The sequence below is a fragment of the Danio rerio genome, chromosome 21, assembly GCF_052040795.2.
Source record: "Danio rerio strain M-AB ecotype USA chromosome 21, GRCz13ab, whole genome shotgun sequence".
Taxonomy (NCBI): Eukaryota; Metazoa; Chordata; class Actinopteri; order Cypriniformes; family Danionidae; genus Danio; species Danio rerio.
In genome coordinates this window covers 7175001-7192500 of record NC_141041.1, presented here as the reverse complement: position 1 = coordinate 7192500, position 17500 = coordinate 7175001, and the positions used below count along the sequence as shown (strand labels likewise).

The 17500-nt window shown below is 35.1% G+C and overlaps 2 protein-coding genes across 5 annotated transcripts in view; both read right to left on the bottom strand.

Moving 5' to 3' along the window:
- rexo4 (RNA exonuclease 4) overlaps nt 1-17500 on the bottom strand; it is a 174015-nt gene that overhangs the window by 23985 nt on the left and 132530 nt on the right. The window lies entirely within an intron of this gene.
- Nucleotides 1-17500, bottom strand: part of slc4a4b (solute carrier family 4 member 4b) — a 124790-nt gene that overhangs the window by 38216 nt on the left and 69074 nt on the right. For 2 of the 4 annotated variants that reach the window (XM_087300584.1, XM_087300583.1), the window contains exons 5-13: nt 17282-17442; nt 15034-15213; nt 12543-12638; nt 9894-9970; nt 4801-4958; nt 4628-4715; nt 2568-2722; nt 1201-1317; nt 1-44 (exon numbers count right to left, since the gene is read on the bottom strand). The exon at nt 1-44 is cut by the window's left edge and continues 131 nt beyond it. In XM_087300584.1, the coding sequence (XP_087156710.1) occupies nt 1-44; nt 1201-1317; nt 2568-2722; nt 4628-4715; nt 4801-4958; nt 9894-9970; nt 12543-12638; nt 15034-15213; nt 17282-17442 (1076 nt within the window). The remainder of the gene's footprint in view (nt 45-1200; nt 1318-2567; nt 2723-4627; nt 4716-4800; nt 4959-9893; nt 9971-12542; nt 12639-15033; nt 15214-17281; nt 17443-17500) is intronic. The other 2 variants (XM_087300586.1, XM_087300585.1) reach the window with 1 other exon arrangement.

Below are 17500 nucleotides of genomic sequence, written 5' to 3'. Positions count from 1 at the left end.
ACGGGAGTTTCCTTTTGATGTCCAGAACGAGACCCCCGCAAAACCTACGAGAAAAAAAAGAGATGCCATTATTTTGCTGGAATAATATTAAAAAACAATGCTAAATTTATCTCTAACATTTATTATTATTATTTATTACCAATGCTTGAACAATAACAGTAAGGCATTAATAATTTTAATAATATTAATAATAATAATAATACATATATGAATAAATAAATAAATGCAATAACAAAAATGTACAAATAAAATAAATGATAAATAAAGAAAAATAAACTAATCGTGTATACTTGTAATCAATATTCTAAATTAATTCCCCTCCCTCTTCAATATAATCTCTTCTCTAATTGGTGTTCATTGGTGAAGGGGGCGGGATCACCCCGTCACTCACATGAGAACCACAAATAGAAAACCACTAAAACATATCTTCATGAATATGTAACACATATAGTTCAGAATATTATGTTTTTACATGTCCAGTGAAGTGCTTTGAAATGTGCATTTTTTAGTTGATGTTTGACATAATCTGAAACATGAAGAGAGGGCGGGGCATAAACTAGCCCTGCCCCTTTAAAAAAAACAAGCCAAGACAATAGTGTTTTGTTTTTATCACCGCTCAGCCAGTGAGGGTGGCTGAGCTCAAGCGCATCAAATGAAGACCAAATGAGAAGAAGAGGATGAGAAGGATGAGAAGATTTGATGAGAAACTCAAGCATGAGGTGATGCCAGAAAAATCATTTATCCATTTAGGTGGAAGTGACAAACTTTTGATGTTTATATCTTCTGAATGCAAATTTGGTTTCTGTTTGGAGCACACTAGCTTATGCATATCCATAAAACAAACATACTTGTACTAACATCTAATTACACGGCCCCTTTACCAGTATCGTAATTACATAAACTAAGCCTTGGTGAACATAAACAAGTTCAAAAACATTTTTAAACCTATTTCCAACACAAGCATTTAAGGTAACACTTTATAATATGAATCAGATAATGCATTAGTAACTGTTAACTATGATTATTAAATGCTAGTAACATGAACTAATGAAACCTTTGAATGGTGGTGTAAATATAATAGAGTTTTTTTGCACTTCTTAAAGAACAGAAACACCATAAGGCAATATTAACTCATAATAACTGTGCTAGTTGTTAATCTAAGTGATATTATTTCATATTTTTCCCTGTTTGTACACTCACTTGCCAGTCATTTTGAGTTCATCCCCGACAGCGTGTCCACCGCCGCCACCCGAACCTCCATCATGAGGCGTTCCTCCATTCATCTGAGAACCTTCCCCTCCAGCAAGATTATTCTTACTAAACACACACACACACACACAAGCAAACACACACATGCATACAGAGCAGATCAATAAACTCACTACAGTTTGACAAATATTGCAGCTGTTGGACAACAATGTACCTTTGAGGCTTTTTAGTGGAGAATGTAGTTGTTTAGACTGTAACTATGCAGTTTATTTATAAGGAAAGTGCCTATTTTAAATATTTATAATTTGAAAGATTCAGCGGGTCACAACAGCTAAACATTAATAACATTACAGAACAAATAAGTCACATTCTAAGTCGATCTCCCTCTTGTGTATGTTGTAGTGCTGTGTATCATAGTAATCGGGTAGTGTTCGTGTTGCTTTGGCTTTTTCAGGGTTAATTATTGCGATCTCCCGATTGCAACAGAGAAATACTGGGAAATCTCAGCAGACTGATGGCATTTCATGCTGTTCAGCCATTTAATCTTGAGCAAAATCACCTGTTTAGTCAGCACTTTAGAAAAAAAGTAGTTCCTGCTTTAAAAAATGTTTTGCACATAGAGTTTTATTTTCTTTTAATTGGTAATAGTTTAGTTTTTTTTTTTTGCACTACTTGATTTTATTTGGAGTTCTTTTTTTGTTAGCAAAATTACTTTTTATTTCACAAAAATTTATTTTGGCTTTGCGATTTTTAGAGATTTGCATTTATTTATTTATTTATTTTTAGCTCAATACTTTGCTAGTAGATTGACTCCGTAAAAAGATTTTTTTCATCACATCATCACTTTATTTTATTATATTTCCATACTGAAACAGAAATTTCCAAAGTCTCCTCAGCAAAACTGGTTGATTTTAATTTGCAATAACACTTTAGTTTATGTCCTAATTCAAGCTATTAACTACTGGCTCATTACCTGTCTATTATTAAGATATTTACTGTTTTTATAAGTAGCTCTAAAGTATTATTCTACATCCCAAAATCTAAACCCAACTACTACCTTACTAACTATTAATAATCAGCTAATTAACAGTTTCAAGCTAGTATTGTTAGTTAACGGTTTACTAATTGGGTGAATAGTGACCCACACTAAGGTGTTGCCTAATATGCCAAGGCCTCATTTCATATCTAAACGTAACATTTCTGAAAACTTGTCATACTTGTAAAATATGTAAAATATATGTTACATATATTCATGCCATTATCCAACTGCAAAAACACTGGTTTGCATTTTACCCTGTCCACCTGCGGTATATCTTGCTTAAAATGAACAATCAGAATGAGTTATAGGTCAGTGGTACCGTTTATCAGCAGACGGGACGGATTTAGGAGGTTCGATTCGGATGTCAGGATCCCACTCTCCTGGAGGAAGGACAATCACTTCATCCAGAAACTCATCGATCCCGGCCAGCAGGTCGCTGCGATCTCGCGCTTTATATGCAATGTCATGAAACACCTGCATGACATGGAAAAAACACACTGAAGCATTACAATTTGTGGGGAGGGGGTGGGGGGTATCTTGTAAGTTGTTAGTAAAAATTGCAATAATAAACAACACTGAAACAAAAGTTTGAACTTTGAAAACCTTAAAATAAGCAGTCAAATAGATATGTCTACTGTCAATCCTTTTTCTAATGATATACACTGCAGCATCAGCTTTATTTAAAAAAAAAGAAAAATGATACATTTATTTCATATTTCTTTCTTCATACTTTTTCTTATATTTCTTTTCATTTGCACAGACAGCAATTTAGCAAGTTATTTGAACGAATTAAAAGAATATTTGTAAGGAAATGCGTTCACAAAGTATTCCGCTTAATTCCCATATATTTCCGTTAATTCCTTTGTTAAGTTATATTTAAAAGTACCCTGTCAGGGGCTAACCTTCAATTACCAAATTCACAGTTTATTCCCATTAATCCCCATACATTTTCATTGATTCTCATGGAAAGTTGCAATTAAAGTACCCTGTCAGACGCTAAACTTCAATTTACCAAATTCACAGTTAATTTACAAAATGTTCCATATATTTCCAATAATTGTCATATTTTTCCATTCATTTGAATTTACTATTAAAGTACCCTTTCATAGGCTAACCTTAAATTGATCAAATTCACAGTTTATTCCCATTAATTCCATTGAAATTTACAACTGAAAGTACCCTGTAATAGGCTAACCTTCAATTACCAAATTCACATTTTATTCTCCTTAATTTCCATATAATCATGTTAATTCCCATATATTCTTGCAAATTCCTATGGAAAGTTAGAATTAAAGTACCCTGTCATAGGCTAACCTTTCAGTTCATTCCCATTAATTCTCATTTATTTCCATTGGTTGTCACAGAAAGTTACAATTAAAGTACCTAGTTGGACACTAACCTACAATTTACAAAATTCACAGTTTATTTCCAATAATTCCCATATATTCCCAATAATACTCATATATTTCCATTCATTTTCATTTAAATTTGCAATTGAAGTACCCTGTCATAGGCTAGCCTTCAGTTTCTAAATTCACAGTTTATTTCCAAAAAATTCCAATAATACTCATATATTCCCATTTATTCCCATGGAGATTTACAATTAAAGTACCCTGTCATAGGCTAACCTTAAATTGATAAAATTCACAGTTTATTCCTATTCATTTTCAATGAAATTTATAAATAAAGAACCCTGTCATAGGCTATCCTTTAATTTACCAAATTCACAGTTTATTTCCATTCATTTCCATATAATCCTGTTAATTCCCACATATTCCCACTAATTCCAATGGAAAGTTACAATTAAAGTACCCTGTCATAGGCTAGCCTTCAATTACCAAATTCACAGTTTATTCCCATATATTCCCATTAATTCCAATGGAAAGCCTGCATTCTTAAAAACTCCCTAAATTTTGCAACCCTGTTTACAACCTAAATAAATAAAAAACAATGCTTTACAAGATTTTTCATAGTTTGTTAATATTAGTAAATACATTAAATAAAATTAACTAATGGTCCATTATTCCAAAGTGTTACCATTGCCATTTATATTCCCTTTAATTACCATGAAAAGTTACAATTAAAGTACCGTATCATAGGCTAACCTCGAATCACCAAATTCACAGTTTATTCTCATTAATTCCCATCTAATCCTGTAAAATTCCCATTTAATCCCATTATTTCCCATGGAAAGATACAAGTAAAGTACCCTGTCATAGGCTTACCTGGAATTACCAAATTCACAGTTTATTCCCATCAATTTCCATTTATTCCCATTAAATGCCATATATTGTCGTAAATTCCAATGGAAAGTTTCCAGCCTTGAAAAGTCCTGGAATTTTGCAACCCTATTTACAACACAAATAAAAAAACACACACCTCGTCAGACATGAGCGTGGCGATGGCACGTCCAATCTCACGGTATGATTTGGCCTTTCCTTTGGGCCCCAGCAGAATAAAAAGGAAGCTGCAGATAAAAACAGACATACTTTAGTTCCTCTAGTAATATATTTCTGAATATGGACAGATTTTAATCTAGTTGTTTTTTTTACCGTGTGGGAACCGGGACTTCTGTCAGACCTCCTAACATAACCGACTGCTGAAGGCGAACAAACGAAACAAATGGAGCGTCGAGAAAATCCACCTCTCCCACCAACACGTTTGACGCTTCGGCATCCCGGGGGATTTTCTTCATGAATTTATTATTCAACTAAAGAGAGAAACAATGAGGAAAATACACATGGAGATTAATCATTTCACTCTGTCACTGCACTTTTAAAATAGAGGAGTAAAAATTATATCTTACACAGACAAGCTTAAGCAATAAACCCACTTCCAGCATCATTATTTTATACTTGAATTGAAAATTATTTTATAATTTTATCTTTGAACTAGAAACATTACAGAAGATGTTGTGAAGGTAGTTGAGCAAAGAAATGAAAACATCCATATATTTTGGATAGATAGCGCTGTCGCCTCACAGCAAGAAGGGCGCTGGTTCGATCCCCGGTTGGGCCAGTTGGCATTTTTGTGTAGAGTTTGCATGTTCTCCTCGTGTTGGTGTGAGTTTTCCCCAGGTGCTCTGGTGTCCCCCCAGAGTTCAAACACATATAGTGAAAATGAAGTGGTACAGGTGAATTGAGTAAGCTAAATTGGCCATAGTCTATGTGTTTGAATGCAAGAGCGTATGGGTGTTTCCCAGTGCTGGGTTGCGGCTGAAAGGGCATCCGCTGCCTAAAAAATATGCTGGATAAGTTGGTGGTTCATTCCACTGTAGCAACCCCCGAATAAAAAAAGGACTAAGCTGAAAAGAAAATGAATAATTGAGTTAATTATTCTCTATTTCGGGCATTGCCACAGCAGAATAAACCGTTAACTAATCCGTCATGTTTTACGCACCGAATGCTTATCCAGCTGCAACCCAGTACTTGGAAACACCCAACACTCATACACTACGGCCAATTTAGTTAATCCTAGTCCCCTATAGCACACGTGTTTGGACTGTGGGGAAAACTGGAGCACCGGGAGGAAACCCACACCAACACGGGAAGAACATGCAAACTCCACTCCGAAACACCAAATGGCCCAAGCTGGGACTCGAACCAGCAACCTTCTTGCTATGAGGCGACAATGCTGACCATTGAGCCTCCGTGCCACCCAACATCCATATAATATTGCATAATATTCTTATTCAGTGCATAATAAAAATAATATAATCATATTTTATCATTATTTATTTGACATATTCACTTCTAAATTCTTATTTTAATAAAACATTTCAATAATTTAGATTTGAACAATATTACAAAGAAATAATGATATAAAAATATTATTTTAAATGGTAATTCAAATAAACAATAGCTAATATTGTGCTTAATTAAAAAAATTCTATTTAGCAAGTTTATTTTAGTTAATATTTTATTTGTATTTAATTTAATTTATTTTTGAAATCTAAATTGTAAAAAAATTATAAATATATATTAACTATTTTAAAATAACTTTTTCATATATTTTAATATGCATAGACAGGAATTTAGCAAGTTATTAGCAAGTTAATTTCTTTGCATAATAATAATATTCAGTCATTCATTTTCTTTTCGGCTTAGTCCCTTTACTCATAAGGGGTCGCCACAGCGGAATGAACCGCCAACTTATTCAGCAAAAGTTTTACATAGCTAATACACTTCCAGCTGCAACCCATCACAGGGAAACACCCATACACACTCATTCACACACATGCACTATGGTCAATTTAGCTTACCCTATTCACCTATACCGCATGTCTTCGGACTGTGGGGCAAACCGGAGCACCCGGAGAAAACCCACGCCAACACGAGGAGACCATGCAAACTCCACACAGAAATGCCAATTGACCCAGCTGGGACGCGAGCTAGCCAGCTACTCTTTTCATTAATTTATTTTTAATATGCACAGACTGTAATATCGTAAGTAGTTGTGAATGAATGAACTTATATTGTGTAAAGGCAATGCATTCACAAAGGAAGCATTACGTTTTGACCTCAAACTATCCTGAACAATGGATAATTCAATAAAGTGTTTATCAAAACAACAGTGAGATAATCCCTGTCAGCTCATATTTCAGTGGAACATAAACGTCTGATAAGAGCAGAGTTAAACAAGTTCACCACTGTAAACACAAGCATTCAAGATATAGAGCCCTTCATTAGTGATAAACAGCCACACGACAGACCACAACACACACACACACACACACAAATTTGTACAAACACTCACATACACATAAACACACATTCACTCACACACAGACACCCCCACACTCTCTCACAAACACAAACAATCAAACAAAAAAAACACACACACACACACTTATACACTCACAAACACACTCATAAACTCGCACAAACATTCACATAAACACAAACACACACACACTCTCTCTTTCTCTGTGTCTCTCTCTCTCTCTCTCTCACACACACACACACACACGCACACACGCTCTCCCTCCGCTTATCCACTAATATTGACTCTACTGACGACAGCGGCAGCTTTTGTCCTGTCAAACAGTTTCAATTGTGTTTGAAGAATGAGTTTGTTTTGTCGTCTGCAGTTGTTTCTCTCCTCAAACGTCACTGAAACCGTCCCTATCAAACACACATTTATCTGGCCGCCAACAAATCCTTCTGGGAGAATCACACACACACACAACCTGCCCGCAACACACCATCTGCATGACTTTATTATTATGATTTTGTAGTAATTGTGTCGCTACATAAGATATTCTTTTCTGATTATTACTCATTGATTCAATTTTATTCGGCTTAGTCCCTTTTTTTAATAATTTTTTTTTTAATAATTTTTTTTTTGTTTTCACCTTTATTTTTGATAGTACAGTAGAGAGAATTGACAGGAAAGCATGGGGAGCAGAGAGAGGGGAAGGATCGGCATAGGACCGCAAGGCGGAATCGAACCCGGGTCGCCGCGAGCACCGGAGTGCATGTGTCGACACACTAACCACTACACCACTGGTGCCGACAACAGCTTAGTCCCTTTACCCATCAGGGGTCGCCACAGTGGAATGAACCGCCAACTATTTCAGCATATGTTTTACACAGCGGCAGGTCCGGCGCCAGAATGTTAGAACTGAGGGGGCATTTTAAATTCAGGGGGCACTAGACCTGGTGACTGAATTTGGCCTCTTTTGTTCATTTCATTTAGGCTATTTATTCACATTTATTATTACTTTGCATTACTGCCTAAATTACTGACCTAAGGCAGTATGTGGCGAGGGGGCGTTGCCGAGAGCTGTGGGAACGGAGTGAGGCTGCCGCGTAAGTGGATACACCTGCGGTGCGCACCTGCCTCGAATCCCACGGAAGGAGCTCTGGACTATAAAAGGAGGAACGATGGCAGAGGAAGCTGCGAGAGGACCGGGCCCAGACATATTTTACTTTTGCTTTCAGTTTGACGGCAGTCTCCGTGAGGAGCTGCCGTTCGTTTGTTTTGGTTAGACATTCATGTTATAAATAAATATTTTAAAACTGCGTCGGTTCTCCGCCTCCTTCCCGGCGGCCGAAGGGCCATGAACTTCATTACACAGTAATAAACGTTTTAATAGTAATAATAATATGCACAGTTTCACTATTACTGATTTTATTAATGACGGTAATGCAACGATAACTCTTATTAATACAGACAGATCATGGCTTTAGTGCCAAACGAGTGCTTTAAATCAAGTTATTCTTCTTATTTATTTCCGTTTTATTTCAAATAACAGGCATATAAATGTTTAAAGTTTTAGGTAAAGACGTCAAATTATGCCCATACATGCAATCTGACCCACGATCAGACTATTCGTATAACCGGTAAATAAATGTAGTGAAATCAGCAGAGTCATCACGCTTCACGTAGCCTATTACCCAACCAACATCAGTGTTAGGGAAAAGCAAAATGTTACAATCTAATGTCATTCAAAGCAATTACTTAGTTACATTTTAAGGCATCAGTGTAGCCAGAAAAATACCTAAAAAAGATACCAAATTTCAGAGTTATTACCGTGCAAATTGGTTACATTTTGGCACGGATAACACGCAACTCAGGCTATATAACTTTTTTCATCATTTTAAATGTAAAAAATAAAGATTTATCTTAGGCTATCATAAGTGTGTGTTTTTTTTTCGTGATATTGTCCGGTTGTCATTTGTAAACCCTCATAAACCATTAGGTTACTAGGCCTACCGTCATTTTGTTTATTTATTAAGCCTATTTTAATAACTAGTTTTCAGGGTATTTTCATTATATATTTCATATAAGTATCAAAATATCTGTTTTAATGCAATAACACTACTTTAAACTAATTCACATACATATTTTAATAGATATATTAATCATTTTTTAAAAGTCTTGTAGTAATTATATATTATATTACAGTTTTTTAATAGTATAAGTTGACATCCTATTATAAACAGTCAAGCATTTTTTTACATAATTTATTAGATTAAAAGTAATTAAAATTAAATTTAAAATATTTTTTATTGTAAACTTTTTATTCTAATAAGAATTATAATTCTATTTATATAATAATAATAATATTAATATTAATAATGGCAGCATTGTGGCGCAGTGGGTAGCACAATCACCTCACAGCAAGAAGGTCGCTGGTTCAAGCGTTGGCTGGGTCAGTTGGCATTTCTGTGTGGAGTTTGCATGTTCTCCCCGTGTTCACATGGGTTTCTTCCGGGTGCTCTGGTCTCCCCCATAGTCCAAAAACATGCGCTATAGGAGAATTGGGTAAGCTAAATTGGCTGTAGTATATGAGTGTAAATGAGTGTTTCCCTGAGATGGATTGTGGCTGAAAGGGCATCCACTGCGTAAAAAGTACTGGATAAGTTGGTGGTTCATTCCGCTGTGGCGACCCCAGATTAATAAAGAGATTATTATTATTATTATTATTGTTATTATTATTAATATAATAATAATAATAATAATAATAATTATTATTATTATTATTATTATTATTATTATTATTATTATGTTGAGAGTACAATGTGAGCTGGACGTTTCGGTGTGATTTACCCTGCTACTCAAACACAATTCACTCTTAAGTCTAACAACCAGAACACTCTTGTCCCAGAAATATCATATCTACTGATATTCACAGGTGTACCTGGTCTTTCTCTGGTTTGTCTGACAAGTCATTCAGGCTGGTGGAGGTCAGGTTACGATGAGCTGTGGTCGGACTGCCTGCAGAGGTCAAAGGTCAAAGGTCAGACACTCATCCAAAGCTAAAACATAATCCTTAAAGAAACAGACCACCCAAAAACAAGCCCCTCTCATGCTTTACTCCCCAACACTAGTTTGCTGAACATACTAATAGAAGATATTTTGATGATTGTGAATAACCAAATTAATTTAGATCTCTACCGACTTCCACTGTATGTCCAAATATTTTACTGAGAACTTATAATGTAAGTTTAGAGTAAACAAAGAAAGCATTTCAATTTTGGGGTGAACTGTCACTTTAAAAACAAAGAGTCTCACATACAAGATACTTAGCGTGTTTTCACTTCACAACTGAGTTTCTCAGAACTTAAATCTGTAAATTATGTAATTAAGTGAAGCAATCTAAAGTCATTTTTTGTTAAGCTCAGAGATTACACTGATCTCTTAATTATAATAAATGACAGCTACAAACACCATCATATGTTTCAGCATAAACAGTAATTCTATTCCCAGCTAACAGAACATTCAGTAACATTTCTTAAATGTTGAGTTAATGTTAGCATAACGTTATTAAAGTAAGGTTTTTGGAACGTTCTTGTAATGATGGAAAAATGTTCCTAGAACATTTAAAAAATGTGGATGGAATTTCCTTACAGCATTTCAAATAACAATCTGAGAACATTAATATAACACAAGACTGACACACTATAAAGGTGTTTTAATAATGTTAGAATGACCAAAAAAAACAAACAAAAAAACAGTATTGTCTAAAACATAACCAGGTGTGTTGAATATTCTAAAAACATTTTAGAAATAACATTATATAACCTAATGGTAACGTTAAGGGAATGTTTTAAAAACCTAAAACTGTTAGATGGGTTTTTGATCCTTTTTTAAAGCTTATTGGAATTTATAGCTAATCTTTATTTTGCATTTATTTTGGATATATTCATATAAATAAAAATAATACATAACTTTGAATAAGTCTGTAGACATTTCTATAAGCTTTAGAATAGCAGTAATAGCAGCTTTTTGTGTTGAATCATGATTAAAAATTTAAATAAATGCTATTATTATTACATAATTAAATTATACATATATGATGTTGTGCTTATATGCATAATTACATTTTTTATATAAATGCACTATTCAGTAAAATATTATTCAGACATTAAAAAATATTGAAAATATTTTTATATTAAAATTTTTAACATTTTTGCACTTTTTATAAATGCACTATTTAGCAAAATATTATTCTGATACAAAAAAAAACATGTTTTAAAATAAATGCATTATTCAGTAAAAACTGATTCTGATAAAAAAAGAAAATCATTGAGAATACATATGCAATTTTATATAAATGCATCAATTTGTAATTCTGGTACTAAAAAAGGATTTTTTTTTTATTTATAAATGCACCATTCAGTAAAAACAGATTCAGATAATAAAAAAAACATTGAGAATTTATTTATTTTTTGCTATTTTTTAATAAATGCAACATTCAGTAAAAATTTTTACTAAGAATATTTTTGTGATTTTATATAAATGCAATATTTAGCAAATAGATTCTGATATTTAAAAATACACAGAGAAATTTTTTTGCATTTTATTATAAATGCAATATTTAGTCAAATTTTATTCTGATTTAAAAAACAAAAACATTGAGCATATTTTTTCTCATTTTTTAAAATAAATGCACCATTCAGTAAAAACTGATTTTGATAATAAAAAAAACATTGAGAATATATATGCAATTTTATATAAATGCATCAATCTGTGATTCTGGTCCTAAAAAGTTATATATATAAATGCACCATTTATTAAAAAAAATATTTTGATATAAAAAAACTTTTTGCATTTGTTTATATAAATGATATGCTATAAATTAGCTATTTTTTAATAAATGCACTATTCAGTAAAAACCTATTCTGATATTTAAATAAAAACATTGAGCATATTTTTTGGCATTTTTAAATAAATGCATCATTCAGTAAAAAATTATTCTGATAAAATAAAAAATAAAAAATATTGAGCATATTCTTTTGCATTTTACTAAATAAATGCACCATTTTTGTAAAAAAAATAAATAAATACTCTGGTATAAAAAAAACATTTTCCAGTGATGGGTTGCAGCTGGAATGGCATCTGCTACAAAAAAACATCTGCTGGATAAGTTGGCGATTCATTCCGCAGTGGCAACCCCAGATTGATGAAGGGACTAAGCCGAAAAGAAAATGAATGAATAAAAAAAACATTGAGAATATTTTTTGCAATTTTATATAAATGCATCAATCGGGAAAATCTTAATCTGGTTTTCTTTTTTTTCTTTTTTTTTTCTTTTATAAACACACCATTCAGTAAAAATTCTGATTTAAAATAAACAAAAATAATAAGAGAGCAGAGAATAATCATTAAAAAAGTCATAAACGCAATATACAACATACAGCATACTATTATAAAATGCACACAACTACACTAAGGTTTAAGAAAACTAAACCCTAAAGCATCTTCTAAAGTGTCTCCAGCATTGTTCACATATAAAGGTATGAATTTCAGGAGCCGATCTCTCAGACTAAATTCAGCTCAGACTTACAGAGAAGGCCCATGCTGTTGCTTCTCTGCATCTGCATTTGTTCTTCAGGTTCAAAAGTGGTAAAGCAAGGCACTGTGTGATCGATAGGACCGCGCGCTTCACACACACACAGACAGACAGAGAGAGAGACAAGGAGCGCATGCATGTCAATCAAGACACAGATACAGGGAAGAAAAGAGAAAAGTAAGCATTAGAGCAGAGAAATGATTCAAAACACAATTCAAAGCAGAGATTCAGAGCAGAACTGCAGATTTAAATCAACGTGAAAACAGAATCAGCAGGAAAACACAATCAGCACTTGACGAAAATGAGCACAGAAATAATCAAGGCTTGAAAGGAAGGCATGAAATTTCAGATAGAAGTGAACAAAACTAACAGTTTGGGATGCTTCAAAGCTAAATAAATGATATTGAAAGATGATTTAACAAATTATACAGCATTTAAAACAGTCACTCGCTCACTTACTAGTGAGCAACACATACTCTTAACTCATTTGTGCACTAAAATAAAAATTAAAAAACGATTTCTAAACATAATAGTTTTAATAGCTCATTTGTAATAACTGATTTATTTTATCTTTGCCATGATGACAGTAAATAATATTAGACAAGATTTTTAAGACACTTCTATACAGCATAAAGAAGGCGTGCCCAACACTGTTCCTGGAGATCTACCGTCCTGCAGATTTCAGTTGCAACCCATATCAAACACACCTGCCTGTAATTATCAAGTGCTATTTGGGTCCTAATTAATGGGTTATATGCCGAAGCACGCTAATAGGACTTTTAATTTGCCAGTAAACTGGGTTAAGCGCTTTCGGCGAATTGAATGGCAATGCAAAATCTGGTGCGTTTAAGGTCTGTTTTCTTTAAAAATGAGCGATCTACACTGGCTGAGTGATATCCGATTTAAAGTGGGTCTCAGATTGTACAAGAAGCACTGCATTAAATTACATTTCCCCCGCCATGTCTTTATAATATGAGCATTTATTTTACCCCAGTATATTCAATGGAGCTTCTGCGCTAGCCTGCCGATTCTGACGGGCATATGCGAGTAAACAGCTTTTTGTCTCGTTTTACGCTTGAGCAACTAAATAAATGTTAAAGTTTATTTAACTGAATGTATTTTAATGACATTACAACATCGATGCTGTATAAGCAACCGTATAAAATGGAAAAAAGTTCACAATAACAGGTCACCGGAAGTGTATCAGCATGGGAACAGCACTAGCTCGGCATATACCCTATTGGTTCAGGTGTGTTTGATCAGGGTTGGAGCTGAACTTTGCAGGAAGGTAGATCTCCAGGAACAAGGTTGAGCATCACTGGCTTAAAGTGGCATTTAAAGGCTTAACTAGGTTAATTAGGTTAAATCTAAAAGTGAAATCTGCAAATAAAAATACTTTTATTACTACAAAATAAAAGTTTTGATAAATAGCTAAAAATAAAATAGAATCACATGATCCACAAAATAAATTATATTGTGTGTGTGTGTGTGTGTGTGTGTTTGATTAAGGACTAAACATGCCTGACTATGAATTGAATAGTACAACATGTGCAGTACAATAAAAATAAACACAGCATTACACTGAATTACTCAGCGCAAATATCTTGTTTCTAGAAACGCAACAATGTTATGAAAACACCCTGCTGAAAAATCCAGCTTCAACTAGCCTAAGCTGGTTGGCTGGTTTTAGCTGGTCGACCAGGCTGGTTTTAGAGGGGTTTTGGCCACTTCCAGGCTGGTTTCCAGCCATTTCCAGCCTGGTCTTAGCTGGCCAGGCAGGGAGATGACCAGCTAAAACCAGCTTGACCAGCCTAGCCAAGCTGGGAGTCCAGCTAAAACCAGCTATATACAGCTTAAACCAGGCTGGTCAAGCTGGTTTTAGCTGGATTTGGCTGGTCATTTTCTAGCTAGACCAGCTAAAACTAGCCTGGAAATGGCCAAAACCCCTCTAAAACCAGGCTGGTCATCCAGCTAAAACCAGCAAACCAGCCTAGGCTGGTTTAAGCTGGATTTTTCAGCAGGGCATCTGCTCTACTTTCACGAGACTGGAGAATATCGACAACATCTCTGCACATTTCTAAAATCGACATTTGTCAACAAGTTAACTTAATAATTTCTACAAATTTAAGAGGATTGAACATAAGACTTTTAATCTGTCAAAAAATGTGTTGTTTCAACTCATTTTAAATGCGTTGTTTGAACAAGCAGCAAGTCGTTTTTTTTGAGTGCATGCACCATAATACATTGCCATTATTTATTATATTTGATTTTTAAACGCTAGTTTTTTGACCTGAAGTTGAGCATTTAACAGTTATGATAACATTTTACAATTATACAACAAAATATAAAGGTCACAAAACCTTTTTTTTATTTCGCCCACAAGACAAAGTGAGTGATGTGGGCCGTGCAGCTGAAAGTAGAGGAGAGATGTGGAAACTGATGGAGCGATAGAGAGAGCTGTAATGTCAGATGTGTGTTATAATACCGTTCTCCTGGCTGCTGAACAGGCGACTGGCGCTCGACACACTCTTGCCGATGTCTGCCAGTGAGCGCAGGTTGGATTTTTTGGTCTGGTGTCGATGTTTCCTCAGCAGAGTGTAAATGACCGTCTCTCTCAGATCGGCCTTCAGCTGCCCGCTCTCGATTTGACTGTCAGTGATGTTTTCTGAAACAAAGAGATTTGATTTATTATCACAATAGATAATGCGATGTTAATATTCAATTCTTGTTTATTTATATAGCGCTTTTTACAATTTTGATTGCGTCAAAGCAGCTAAACATGGAAATTCTAGTAAAGTCCAAATTTCAGAGTTGAAGTTCAGTTCAGTTCAGGTCAGTGTGGTTTAAATTTCACTGCTGAAAGATTAAACACTGAAGAGCAAATCCACTGAAGAGCAGCTTCCCAAATCCTGATCCGAGCAAGCCAGTGGTGACAGTGGTGAGGAAAAAACTTCCCCAACTGATGAAGTGAAAGGACAAAAACCTCGAGAGAAACCAGGCTCTGTTGGGCATGACTATTTTTCTTCTGGCCAAACTTCGTGTGTGGAGCTGCAGTCTAGGCACCAGAGGCTGGAGAAGCTGGACACGTCCATCATGGAGATAATAGCAAGGTGAAGGTAAAAAAGAAAACTTTGACCAGTGCCAAGGGTTTGTCGTATAATCTTCATTGCAATACCATGTATTTTAGCCATGCGTCATGATAATACCATAGTTTAGAATATTTATTATAAAACAAACTTTTGTTTTGGGTTTATTAGTAGAAAGAACTATGTTTATACATTAACATCTGTCATTAATCAAGGTTAATCATGTTCCATAGAAATTTAAGTTCCACATACACTACCTGACAAAAGTCTTGTCGCCTATCCAAGTTTTAGGAACAACAAATAACAGCTTGATCTACAGTAATTTATCATTTGGTATCAGAAGTGGCTTATATGAAAGGCAAAGGCCTCAAGATTACGCTTATTTTTCCAAAATAAAATATGATCATGCCTTGATTTTAAAGAGTTAATTAGGACAGCAAGACCTGACTTCACTTAACAGAAATAATGTCCAGTATAGAATATACTTCATTCTGCAGTCGAAAAAGACTGAATATTGTGTATGACTCCATCATGAGCTTGGAGGACTGCATCCATACATCTCTGCACTGACTCAAATCACTGATTAATAAAGTCATCTGGAATGGCAAAGAAAGCGTTCCTGCAGGACTCCCAGAGTTCATCAAGAGTCTTTAGATTCATCTTAAATACCTTTTCCTTCATCTTACCCCAGACATGCTCAATAATGTTCATGTTTGGTGACTGGGCTGGCCAATCCTGGAGCACCTTGACCTTCTTTGCTTCTAGGAGCTTTGATGTGGAGGCTGAAGTATGAGAAGGAGCGCTATCCTGCTGAAGAATTTGCCCTCTCCTGTGGTTTGTGATGTAATGGGCAGCACAAATGTCTTAATACCTCCGGCTGTTGATGTTGCCATCCACTCTGCAGATCTCTCACACGCCCTTATACTGAATGTAACCCCAAACCATGACTTTTCCATCACCAAACTTGACTGATTTCTGTCAGAATCTTGGGTCCATGCGAGTTCCACTAGGTCTTCTGCAGTATTAGTGATGATTGGGATGCAGCTCAACAGATGATTCATCAGAAAAATCCTTCTGCCACTTTTCCGAATGATCAACTAGAAGTTTGGGACATTCACACTGAACACATCTTTGCTTTTAAAAGCATGAGAAACAGCATTCATCATTTATAAAGAATGAGAGAAACTTGCAATGCTTGCCCAGTCTCTGAGCTCTTCTGATTGGCCCACTGCTCTGGAACTGACAGAAGATGCAAAAGATGCAAGACACGATGGTAACGAGAAGGGCTTAAACAGAGGTGGAGCCTGCTTCAAGTGGGTAGGACTTGAGCTCCAAGTGGGCTGTACAAAATTACAGGAGTTTTCATTGGTCCGTTTAATGTCTCCTACATGACATGGAGTCCAAACCACTGCGTTTTACTTACATCTACACCTACCACAACCCTAAATCCAACCTACTTGCAGCATAACTACTATACCTACTTGATGGTAGCTAACACACATGCCTGTCAAGCGTGTATTTACATTGAAAAACAGTAGAAAAGTAGTGCATTGGAAAGGAAAAGCTCGTTCTGTGTGAGACATACTGATACTAACATAAAAAAAAAGGTCATTTTGATTGTCACAGGAACTGTAGGTGTATGTTTACCGACGATCTGCTGCAGTGAGTTTGCGTCCATGTCCAGCACGATGGTTCCCTTCTCGATGCAGTTCTTGAGCTGGAAGAGCGAGTGCAGAGAAAGAGTGGCCACGTGAGGTTTACTCCAGCGCTCGCCACCCTTCTCCACCTTCTCCTCAAACTTTATCCATCTGAGGAAACACACAACACACACAGAAATCAACAAACTGGGCAACACTTACAGCACTG